Raw genomic sequence first — 13,384 nt, 5'->3', positions numbered from 1 at the left:
CATCTCTCAACCCAGTCACACTGTCATCTCCTCTTTCCAAGAGGGTCCCATTTCGCATTTCTGCGTCGCTCATGTGGAAACCGCTCACTTTAGTACGTTTCCAGCCAGATCAGGGAGATGATTATGAAACCAAGGGATACAGTAGCTGCCAAGATCGGTATCAAATAATAAATTATCCACGGCAGGCATGAATGGCCTCTCGCGTGCCCTTACGCCTGGCCTCGCACGGAGGCCTCACGTACAGTAGGAGAACTGTAAACACGCGCCTCGGGGCTGACTGACTGGCTGCAGGAAACAGGCGAGTCATAAATAAAACGCATTTCGCCTGTCTTCGGGCCCAGGTGTCCGGGTTAATGAGGCTTTGGCTTTTAAAGTTCACCTTTGGTTTAAAATAAATGGCGCCCAGTGATCAGATGCGGATAAGTGAGGTGGGAACGTGCTGCGTCAAGCAACTGCGTGCAGCCGCCATCTGCCTTGACATCCATCACAGAGCGTTGTGAGGGGGAGGAGAAACGGGGTACGCCATGCCACATTCCTATCGGGTGCTGATTGGTGGCATGTGATTTGTATTTTCTATTTTTGTATTGTCATAACTATAATCTTCTTTTGAGGACGAATACAAGTAGCAACTTCAATTATTTAACCTTTGGCGAAACAGTGCTTTGGAATTGCAAACATTGATCAAAGATAGTTTTCTAAAAGACGTCGTAATAAATTGCTACCAATTAAATAAAATAAAAAAATCCAGAAAAAATGTCTGACAGCACTAGAAGTTGAAGGTCACAGCTGTGCCAGTTGGCGCCATTAAAAAAACACATTGTATTGATTATCAGACTGGGATACAAATATCAATGCAGGAGGCAAAATTGGTCCGACTGTTTGTTTTCTAAATCTGAGGCAGAATACAATATCGATTATGTGCCGATTCGGGCAATATATACAGTGAGAGAGAAACTCTGTCTGAGGCAATCTACACTGTTTATTGCTTCACTACAAACAAACCGTGCAAGGGTTTTCAGAGATGCAGGCAAAATTGTATTTTGGCTGCCGGAGTGCTCCATCACTACTGAAAAGTAGCAGATTCAGGGTTTTGCTCAGTGATATAGTGTGACCACAAGGTGGCACTCTATGGCTGCCGCCTTACCCACCTAAAGGGAGCCCAGCACAGCCTGCCACCGTAAATGGAGGCGCAAGCAGAAAGTTGTGATCAGTGCTTAATTTATAAAAAATAAATAAGTGCCAGGGCTCAGGTCAAGAGGCCACTGCAGCTTGTACCGCCCATTGCCCCTGCCATGCTGCAAATGATAGTAACAACACACGTGCCAACCATCACACTCCTAAAAGTGCCGTAATTCTGTCTATATCAGGCCCCCAAAGTTATAAGATTGGCTTGGTCAGCAGGTTATAGTATTTTTAATATATATTGAATTAACAATTAACTGTGCTGCTGATGTCCCCTCTGAATTAGACAGACAGCACCACCTTGTGGCAGACTGTCACAAGCGCAGGTGCTGTCAATTAAGTGCGTTGCTGAGCACCAGAAACCACCGGCTCAAATTAAGCACTGTGTACACTGTCACACAGGAGCTCCTGCTTGAATATTTAGCAGTTGTAAGTAAGACCTGAGCCTGCTGTTCCCCACGTTGCTTCAAGTGTGAATGTTTCCAGCAGAAGACACTCACAACCAACCACTGAAACAATTGCTCTATTGGTAGTGGTTTTTTTTTACTGGGAAAGCTCTGAGAGTAACAACGCCGAAAAGGGTGCGAATAGCAAAAAAGTTTATGGCGAGCAAAAGAAGAGGAGACACGTACACTATATTTCTTAATTTCTTCAGTTGTAGCCAGTGAAACTGGTCTGGTCGCTTAAGAGCTCTTTACACCATAACATGACACGATGAAGTGAGTCTGTCATTTGTTACCCTCAATTGTCTTCCTGCTGTTAAAATTCTTTAAAGCTGCTTACAAAGGTTCCCCTCCCATAACATGGGATCCACTTCCCAAAAATAAGGATACAACACCTCCTATATCAGTAATTGCGCTTTCCACAGATCTCCCAATTGTTTTCAGGATTCACAAAATGCCATGGTTTCTTACACCTCGGAAATCTACACAGATAAATTACAGATAATGCATAGAAGTAAGTATGGCATATATATGTACAGTTGGATATATTCCACATTTTTTTCTCCAAATGGAAAACATGTTTTCTATATAAAGAAACACTTACTCCCATGTCCACTAAAAATATGGAGTTATGTTGCGCAATTTCCTCCCTGTATGCAGACATATTCCAACCATTTCACAATGACATTTACAACGGCATTATGAGTGGGAAATTTACTCTAAATGTTTGTGTGAAAACTCATAACTTATGAGTTTGGGTTTCCCAAACTTTCCAATTGCCACTACCCTCTAAACGCACATTTTCCTACCACTTAGTTGAGTTTGCAACTTAGATATTTTAGTCAACCTAGTAATAAGTGGAAGTGCAAACTGAATTTCAAACTTTTAATAATGGGAAACTCACATTAGAATTCCTAAGTCACGTATGACTTTAAAAAGTTAATTGGTTTGTACTTGTGAGCCTACGGGGGTACATTACTTTTCATGACTTTGCTCATGGCGTCACGATATTTCCTACTAATTGACATTGTAGTTGGAATGGACTCTGCAGTAACTGCGCTTTCAATCCATGTACTGTACAGCTTTGCTTGTGCAGCTACGCTGTTCCACCTATAGTGGCTTTCAGTTGGCCTAAATATTACTATTACGTATATGCTTTCTTCTCCTCCTTATTTCTTTTCATTTAATTTCTTGCTGTTCACATTGACTATGTGGTTGTGTCACTTTTATTTCACTCCGTTTTTGTCATTCATTATCGTTCTTATATCTGGCATAAGCGTTCAATATCTCTTTTTGGCTTATGTTTTTGGTCTTGCTAGAGACAGATTTAGCTCTCATGCCAGACTCATTTATTAAAAAAGAAAATCATAAATAAACAATACATACATATATATATGCATACATAGAGGGGCTTTGGGTAGCCCTCTTCATCCATTGGTCTGTTTACCTGTCATTCATTATTTGCTTACGCCTACTATGCCATACAGCCTGATTATAGTGGGTCAACCCAGTTCAGCCAATAGCTTATTTCCCATTGACAGGCATTTTGCCTGGTCACATGTCCACATCCGACTAAAAAAAGTGAAATTCAATGTGTCTGGTGATGTGGCAATAATGTTCTTTGCAAATGCTTTTCCCCATTTTTTCCCTTTATTTTATTTTTTCATCTTCCTTGAAACTTTCAATTATGTCTTCAGGTTATAGAAATTCAAAGTCAACACTTCCGTTTTTTGGCACTACTAACAATCATTTTCCTACGATGTGAGTTAAAAGTAAAAAGGGATTGTACGACTGTTTTAAGTACACCTGCCTACTAGGAAGCATACATACTCCTATATTAACATTATACGTGTAAGGTAATTTTTTGCATTTAAATATTTTGTCACAAACATATTGCCACGTTTAGATGGCATATGTTGTCCTTTTTTTCCTCTATCCTTTATGGGGCAAATGTTTGCAAATATATATTTTTTTAATGACACGATCTTGCAATGGCCAGATCTACTAGCTCTCCAATGCTAGTTAATGTTGACGACGGAGGGATCTCTGCTTGGTGGTTTACGCACATCTGTCATGACACAAACTTATTCATTCTTCTAATCACCGATTGCTTTTGTGCAGGCAGAGCATTATTAAGGAGCCTCACAGCATGTTTATTTCTTCACATTCAGAGTTATGTTTTGTGGGCTGGTTTAAAGTCAGTTTCAGCTTTCAACAGACAAATGAAAAACCAAAAAAAAGTTTAAAAAAAAAATCAGATATACTTTATATACTTGTTCTATTTCTAAGCACAATTGTCTACTAGGGATAAAACGTTCTGCTGTACTTCAATATTATAAAATGGTTATTGTTTTTCAAATGACAATTTTTAGTGCAAGCTTATTGCCACAACGTTCAGGCAGCAGCATGTTTTCTTTTTCTTGCTTTTTTTTATTTTTGTGGCATATAGCTGCAATAAAAATGTTTTTAAAAAAACATTAAATCCAGCTTGCCATGATCAGACTTATTGGCTTTGTCAGTTGCTTGTCCATACATTTAATTCACCTGACTCGGTTTGACTTTGTCATTTCATGTTGTTTGCACCTGGAAAGAAGATTTCTCCATATCTTTGGCATTACAACATAACATCAATAAATCCTTTGTAAATCAGCTGCATACAATTAAGTGACATGTTGATCTAAACAGTAATAGTGATCTGGGTTTTTCTATGTCCTATAAACTACAGGAGGAAACAAGCTAAAGAAACAGCCCTTCCGCCTGAACTGGGCTTGGATTTCACTGGACAAAGACTACTATCTGGTTGACGAGGACTCTAAGTTCTTGGAAGTGACCCTCAAGCGGAGGGGCTACCTGGGAGAGACATCCTTCATCAGTGAGTAACAGTTCACATATTTTATATATTTCTTTCTTTCAAGGGCTTTTCAAGGCAGCCATATTCTGCATTCCGGCTTCTTTATTGTGGTTTGAAAAACACAAACCCAAAAAAATGGATGATGAAGTGGCCCACCGCTTTCAAAGGGCCTTTAAAGTGGGGACTGAAATCAGTGAATTTCTTCATCCCTCTGCATGAATTAAGTTCACACTTAGCTTTTTGCCTTGACTGAATTATCCCAAATAGGACAACAGCCTTGACTGAATTATCCCAATAGACATCATTACCAGTCATGATTTTAGAAACATTTGGGATTATTTCTAAGATCTTGCGCCAACGCTCGTATGGTACTAAGTGACACAAAGCATTGTATCGTTTCACTTACTATTATAAAAACCCATTGGCGCAGTCTTAAAGTGTGCTGCACCCTAAGGGCCAGGCGCAATTATTAATAAATCTAGGCCATTTGTCTCTGGTGGTTCTACCTTCTTGCTTCCAGGTGTCTCAACACATTGATCTTAGTTCACTTAGGGCCAGATGTCCGCACCTTTAGAATCGCGATTTCCAAATAGGATTTTTTTCGTGATTGCTATTTGGTCATTGCTATTCTAAATGTATGAAAGTTTTTTTTTTAAATTAGCGATTCGTAGTGGGTTGCAAATCGACCTGCCTCTTGAATATTAACAGGTTAGGTCGCAATTTGCACCCTACTAGGAAATGCTGCCATCACAGGGATGGTGAGCTGTTTGCGTCAGCAGACCACCACGTCTGTGATTACTTTATGCTCAGCCAGCCACAATCTGCTGTGAATCCCCACGATTAAAAAGACTAGAGCTGGGGTGGGGGCTCCTTCTCTTTTATGGCCCTGAAACTCTGGAACTAGCAACCCGATCATATTAGATGCGTTACATCAGAGAATGCATCAAAGAGCCTTCTGCAGACCCACCTTTTCAAAGAGAACTAATCTCGGCCAGTCCCTCGTCCATCTACTCATTTTAGTTGCATCTTACTGTCATCCAGCTCCAGGATGCTCTTTTATGGAGCAGCTGTTTTGCACATTATAAATTAATTTAATCCAATCATTGATTTTTTGAAATTTTTAAATGTAGCCCCTTTTCCTAAAAAGAAAACGGGACTGCTCCTGAACGTACAGAAAATGGAGTTCATCCGTTCTCCAATGAAGGTAGCGTAATGGCGCAAAGCACCAGGGAGACGCTGTGCAAAGCAAACAGGCCACCAATGGCCTCTTCTCCTGGTGCAATGCTCTTCTTATTTCAGGACTTCAAGACCCTTCTCTAACACCCCTTGCTCTTTTATTAGATCCCGTCTTTTAAACGCAGCCCTGGTGGTCGATGAGCTCATCAGTATCTGGGTCAACACCCCCAAAATGACCTTTCGGTTTTGGCATAAAAATGATTTCCACCTTAGGAAAGCTCTATAAAGTTTACTTGTCTCACTCTGATAATCCACATAGGTCTTTCCACCCGAGCATTACCTGCTCTATGAATGGAGGAGGCCCGGATACACTGAATACCCCTCTCTGTCCAAAAGTTTGAGCTTTTATTAATACATTTTGTCTGCTTTTCCCATTAAATGACAGACCGGTTCTTATTGCATTTTGGCTTCTGTCACAGGAGTCCCTAAAGGACATCTTCTGCGGGTTATACAAACCAGTTGAAAGACAGGCACTTCAGGGGTGACTATTTTGAGATCAGTGTACTCTCTGGGGAATCAAATACTGTTTATATTTGATCAAAGTTGACTGTCTTTATTTATAATGATTTGCCCTCAGTTGATTCCTCGCACTGCTCTGCTGGCTCCTGCTGGCACAGGGAGCAGGTTTGTGGCCACCTCGCCATGCGGCTGTCTTGCTAATTTGTCTCCACCACTGCTGTCAGTCCTCTTCGACACCCAGTAAATTCAGGGTATTGAACCATTTGTCCCACAATGGGCCTGATTATGAGTAAGGAGAAGATGAATTTCCATATGGAATTCCGCTCCACCTGGTAGTGAATGGGCCTGTATTCCCGCATCCATTTTTCTCTGGTGTTGGAACACCAGACCCGTTTTTAATGGGTGTTAATTCCACCCAGTAAAATCGCATGTGGCTTCGGCCACAGCAGCAGCAGCACAGCCTCATCCGTCGTTTTTTTTTCTGGAAGGGAGTAACATTCTACCTTCCCTCCTGCCAGGCATTATCTGTCACTTCCATTTACTTCTGCCCACTCCCCCTTCCTCCTTTACCAAGAGAGGGGTCCCTGCATGCAGAGCAGGTGGTAATCCTATGCATTAAACCATATTTCCATTTGGTTTAATGACCGGACAATCCAGTTCCACATAGTAATTCTCCAAATAAAACCGAGTTAAAGTTTTATTGATTGATTGATTGATTGATAGTAATTCTCCATTCCATGGGGTTTAACTTGAAATTGCACGATACTCGTGCGATGTTACCACAAGGTATTGTAAATGTTGCATATTAATTTACCACTCAGCCTGTAGCATGCAAGTAGGCCACTTCTGACACGGATTCACTGAAGCGCTGCGTGGTCATCAGGGCAGTTTCAAAAAGAAAGGCACGGATGACTGAGAGGCATAGACCCCTGCACCTCACACCAAGACCTGACAGGAGGTAGCAAACTAATTACTCAGCTCACAAGGTGGGTTTGCAACTGTGATGCTCTGTGTGGTGGAAGGAGTAGTACCGAGTGCCATGACCAAGAGAGAACCACATGAATATGGTAGACATAGGGCATGCAAAAACCTGTTCCATATTTGATGGAATCCTTATCATAAGGCAAGAAATCCCATGCTTTGCTTTGACACTGGAGCTGCACTGCGCGAACTGTCCAGATTTGAGTTATGCACCTAAATCCTATGTGCAGGTAGATGTTGTCATTGATTAAACACTGTTTATTCAGCCCCCATGGCTACACAAAGTGTGTGTACCATGTTGTTTAAGATTCCACAACTCACAATGTCAGTAAAGATCTTGCATCAGTAAAAAAGGGGCTGGCAAGACATTCTAAAGCAGCTAAAAGATCAACAAGTGGTGAACTATTTATTGAATAAAATAATTGTGACCAGACAAAATGTATGAAATGTGCTAATACCTTCATGGTATATTTCAGCCATGTGCCCCTTTACACCGCTGAAGGTGGCATGGCATATATTCATGGTAACGGGATTTCTAAGGAATCAGCAGCTTCTTGTAAAGAGAGTCAAGACGTCCACAACCAGTATGTTACATGTATGTTCATGTGAACAGGACTCTCAGCTCTAAACCTGGACGTTATTATAGAAGCGCCATGCAACTGATATATGACTCAGTGGCTTAGCAAGAGGCAGTTCAAAAATAGTGGGTGCAAATTGTTCACCAGGTTTTTGGGGTCCACGTGTAGTTCAGTTGTGTGACTGTGTGTTAATAGGGCTCATCGCAAAATTCCAAATGGGAAGGGGGGTCACAGAAAGTTGACTGTCTTTATTTATAATGATTTGCCCTAATCAATATTAGTTAAGCAGATCACTATAAACGACCCTTTGTGATTGGCTAAAAACCCAGACATGGAGGCCTGCAAGGAACAGCAGACCACCATTACTAGATGTGCATCCCTAAGCGGGAAGCATTGTTGAAAAGCAGCCCAAGTTCCCAAAAGGAAGACGTGCCGCTTTCATAAAAAAAAGGGTTTCCAAAGTAGGAGCACACCAGGGAGATGGACCACAGCCTGCTCCCCCCTTGACTATCTGACATAATTCCCAAAGGGTGGGGCTGTAGCAAATAAGGTACCATCTCCTTTGAGGTGTCGGTAGCTTTTCAATGGCTTTCAAACTACCATTGCAGTCCCAAACCATTGATACATTTGATTGCGAATCGCAAATGACAGGGAACGCCACTTTAATTTCCCCTACATTTATGATTTGGAATGAGTCTCAAAGTCGGTTTTGCGATTTAGAAAAGGCTTTTATGAATCGCAAAAGGGGTTCAGTGAATAGTACAAGAACACTTTGTGGGCGCAAACACTGTGACAGCAAACTGCTTCATTACATCTAGCCTTCGGCCCTACAGAAGTGTGCTATAAGACTTCTACCAATGTCCTGCTAACATTTTATGCCACATACATTAAGTTACTAGAATCTAGCGTGAATTTTTAAAGTGGTTTGGAAGGACAGCATCAACATCTACGACGACTGTAGATCTTTTTGCAGAAGAGTCTTGCATTCTCTCAGACAACTAAAAAGTGATGGAGGGATATGCTTGTGACAATACATTTTAATCACTGGAAGTTTCTCTCGGTTGCATTCCATTCCATTGCTTTTTAGCTCATCTGTTCTATTACAGGGCCAGCCAGCTGTATGGAAAACAGTCTTGGCCCTGGCTGGAAGGAGGAGTGCAGCCACATTGCAAGTAACCTCATAAGCAAATCATCTTTATTAGGCATTAAGGCCCAATTCAGATGAGAAGGCCTTATTAGAATCTAGTGCCCAGAGTTTTTAGGACCAAGGCCTGGGTATCTACCTCGCACCTAGGGAGACTTTAAGACATCAGTTTAGTAGAGTCTCTAATATTGGCTAATTGAAGGTTGTTGTGCATTCCTTTAATTTTTTTCTGGGGAAAAAGTGCGTAGAGTCACCAGAGTTATGCACCCAATATTGAATTCATGATGCTTTTGAAAAAATGCACAAAATGTATTTTTGCAAAACAAGTGTTGTGTTTTCCTGTTACTTACAATAAACATTTATTTTGATGAAGTTGTTCCTTCCTTGTTTCTAAGATGTCAAACGAACACTGGTAGGTTAACTTTATCCTAGAAACAGGCAAACAAACAAGGGCCCGTTTTAAGCACGGGTTTTTCGGGCTGACACCTGACCCGGGGACATGGCCGCCCGGTGTCGCTAATGGAGCGTTTATAAATGGCGCCGCAGCGTGAGTGCAGACAGGGTTACGCCGGGTCTGGTTTCACACCTTGAAGCTCCCGGGGTCTTTTTGAAGGAAAGTAAGTTATCTCCGAGCCAGGTGAGAGATCTGACCCGATATCAAAGAGTTATTATCCTTCTGCTGGGAAAGGAAACACTTCTGGGTTGTCAAAGCGTGAAGGAAAATGAAAGATCAAATGAGTGTTTGTCAGGACAGTCTGGAGACAAATCTGTGGCCGGTAATGACTTCCGGGAGGATCCCCAGGAAAGCGTGGTTGGCTTCATCAACACGCTCATGACCCATGGACGAGCAAGAGCACTTTGTTCACTACTAGCTGTGACACATGGACTGTGCAGTGCTTTAAATGGGCCGGTACTGTCCGGTACGGAGTACCGGCACTTTTTTATTTTTTTGAGAGGGAGAGTACTGGCACTTCTCAAGATTGACGTAATACTTTTCTTGGAAGAGTACCGGCACTTCTAAAAAAAAGGAAGGTACTCTGGTCCAGAGTACCTGCACTTCTATTTTTCCATTTCAAGCACTGACTGTGGGGGCTTACTGCTAACATTCTGGCCGAATGCCCACATGGTGTAATGTGACGCAAAGTATTGCGTCAAATTACTCACAATTAAATCGATTCACGGGTGCAGTGCAACACTGAGCAGTGCCACGCGAGTGCCCGTCAACGCTTAGTAAATCTAGGCCTATGGGTGCTCACATTTAGTGTAGTGGTAGTATGAAGAGGAGCCTGCTGTGGTGTGCTTCCTCCTTTCATTGAGGGGGGGTACTTGTTAGTTCCAATAATTGAACACAAAAGCCCCAAATTATGCTTTGGGCAAATTTTCCGTTACACTGGCGTGATCTTCCATAATTTAGGTAATTTTGCATTACACATGTTACACGAAATTTCTGAAATGACGCTGTAAGGCCTCATTGAATAATTAAATGCCATCCGTGGCAACAATTTAGCGAAAGTGCCCAGGAATAACACGAACAACCAAAATGCAAATTGCTGCTGTTTGCAGCACAAGTGTCTTTTTAAACACAAAGGGGCATATTACCAAGGGCCTTATTGCCGCTTTAGCGGGAATTTTTCCCGCTAAAGCGGCGATAATTTTATCGCCCTATTACCTAGCTGTCGCTAACACCCGTTAGCGACAGCTATTAGGAGATAGCGATCATCTTGGGGCCCACTTTGCATGTCAGCGATAATTATCGCCAATGACATGCAAAGTGGGCGTGCCAAGATGTTAGCGACTGGAAACAGTCGCTAACATCGCTATCTCCTATTACCTACTTTTGGAAATAATCGCGCTAAGCGCGATTATTTCCAAAAGCTAACTCCTGCCCAGAGCATTTCTTAGCCATGTTATCCAATGGAAGGTGGATAACATGGCTAAGAGCATTGTCACGATAATGCATGAATATCGCTGATTTTTCAGCGATATTCATGCATTTCCCACGATTTTTACCGCTTTAGAGATAAACCTTGATAATATCAAGGTATCTCAGCGGTAAAAATCGTCGGAGCGCGGCAATATTATTATACCCTCTAACCAAGCTTAGCGATAATTATCGCTATTGCTTGGTAATATGCCCCAAAGTTTGTCCTTCGGTGGAAAATGCATGCAGGAATGTATTTCACGCTACAATATAGTGCAATATGCAGTTTACGCATTTTGTGTAATTATGCATTCATTCGCACAATTTTTTCTGAAATTCAGTGCCGGCTGCTCACATTGAAAAGTGGTGAGGCAGCAGGGAGAGAAATACAACAAAAGAAAAGCACGGAAGACATAATTAAAAAAATATAAAATTGTACTTACTTGCCACTCCGGAAGCCACCGCCTTGCTCCTCTTTCTCGATTCCTCAACGCCAGCAGTCCAGGGCTGGTGCACACTACCCAAGCTCCCAGATTCCAATCCTGACACGACTATCACGCTGGGAATACAATTACACAGCATGAGATCAGTGATGGGATTAGTCTGAGGGGCCTGGTTTGGCACTCAGACAGTGCCGGTGGACTGTTATCCACCCAGCTGTGTAACACAGCCTGGGTTGGAGAAAGGCTAAGTGCGCATGTCGGTTTGGCCATCCTAGGACGGGTCCAAACCAATATGCGCACTTAGCAGTGCCCATTACTCCTGTCTGAAGGGAGGATTACCCCGCCCCAGCTTGCTCTAGCTCAGTGAAAAATAAAATGATAATAACATTGTTTTATTATCATTTTATTTTTCGCCTTTGCCTTTGCTGGCTTTCAGCCGTGGGGCGGTGTGACTCCGCCATAATGGAGGAGCCACCGCTGCTGAAATTTCTCATAACTAACCAGAAGTGTGTTACACGAATGTCATCCACCCACCCTAGGAACGAGGTAAGAAATAAAGTGAGGTTGAGAGACTGGGAGGGGTAAGGAAGTAATTAAAGAAAAAATGATGTGGTGTAAATATTTCTGTAAGAAGATAACAAGCATTGGTAAATGTGTTAGGTCTTGCCTATGTGATTAATAATAAGCTGCTTTTTGTTCTAAGTTGTAGCTTACTGAGTAGTTGTACAATATAAGTTACAGAAAGTCTGTTAAAATGTCATGACATGTATAAAAAGGAAATATATTGTGCTGTTACTAATGGTTGATGCAATAGCACTATTATGTGTTTCAAAGGGTACTGACAACTTTTGGGCCAGGTGCCACTGCGACTGCTGCACCATTCAAATCATGACCTATTACCTGTAGGTAACTGCAAGTGTGACTGCCTGTTCAGTAGCAAAATATTACAATATTTGGTGTTTAGAGGGGTTCCTAGAGCTTTGGGTCCCAGTACCACTGCACCTGCTGCACCATTAAAACAATAACCTTGTTGTCTGCAAGGTAACTTCACTTGTGACTGCCTGTTTAGTTTAATTTTTTTTATGCAATAATCTGGGATTGTTGGGGTCCCTAGAGCTTTTGGCCCAGGTGCCACTGCACCTGCTGCACCATTTAAATAAAGCCCAATTTAACTGCAAGGTAACTGCAACTCTGACTGCCTGTTTAGTAAAATATGGCAATATTATGTGTTAAGAGGTGTTCTGACAACTTTTGGGCCCGGTGCTACTGCACTTGCTGCACCATACAAATCATGACCCTGTTGTCTGAAATGTAACTGCACTTATGGCTGCCTGTTTAGTAGTAAAATATAGCATAGCTCTTTAAAAAGAAAGTTAATATACATGTACAATGTTTATTACAACATTTAGAATTTGATCATAATGAACAAATAGTTTAAGTTAAAAAAAATCAATTCGATAATGCCTTCAAAGCTCAAAGAAAGGTACTGAGGCATGAATAGGAAATGCCATAAAGGTTCTAAGGCTAAAGCATCTGCATTGCACAAGTAAGTAGTAGAAAGCAAGCATTCCAGCATACTGTTAGAAGCGGTCTGCCTTTTCCATGGGAAGAGATCTTATCTTGACAGTGAAAGGGGCTTAAACTGCATGAACAGCTTTAGTAGAAGTATTGTAAATGTGTGCAGCCAGGGAAAGTTAACAACAAAAAGTTCCACACAAAATTAACACAGTAATTCGCTCCAGGAATTGATAAGAGCCCCTTTTAAGATATAGTAAATACAAGAGATTTCACAAGCACAGTGCAAGCGCTGTGCAGGCGGACCCTAAAAAGTATGGAGCGCTGAAACGAAGTAAAGGTAAGTATTGTTTGATGGGTCAGGAGGGGAGTGAAGGAGGATGAAATAAAGAACATAAGCTGATTCAACAAAAGGACAAAGGACGTGAAAAAATTCAAGGAAACATAATGTTTTTTCTTTAGCTCCTAATGTCAAACAATAAAAAGATGAAATCGGTGTCTCTTACATCAATGCAAACATTGGAAAGAAATATAAATGTAAATTGAAGGTGCTAAATGTGAAAGTTCCTTGTGTGAGTGAATAAATCAGATACAATTCACTTTCATTTTTACAAAAAATTTAATAATCTTT

General features: G+C 41.5%; 1 protein-coding gene across 1 annotated transcript in view; it reads left to right on the top strand.

Annotated features, from left to right (window-relative positions):
• The window catches only part of FREM3 (FRAS1 related extracellular matrix 3), a 203,339-nt gene that overhangs the window by 93,226 nt on the left and 96,729 nt on the right, over positions 1-13,384 (top strand). The window contains exon 3 of the mRNA XM_078676872.1: positions 4,351-4,497. Within this exon, the coding sequence (XP_078532998.1) occupies positions 4,351-4,497 (147 nt within the window). The remainder of the gene's footprint in view (positions 1-4,350; positions 4,498-13,384) is intronic.

Source organism: Lissotriton helveticus, chromosome 2_1 (genome assembly GCF_964261635.1).
Source record: "Lissotriton helveticus chromosome 2_1, aLisHel1.1, whole genome shotgun sequence".
In the NCBI taxonomy this organism is placed as follows: Eukaryota; Metazoa; Chordata; class Amphibia; order Caudata; family Salamandridae; genus Lissotriton; species Lissotriton helveticus.
This window is presented reverse-complemented; position numbering and strand designations above follow the sequence as displayed.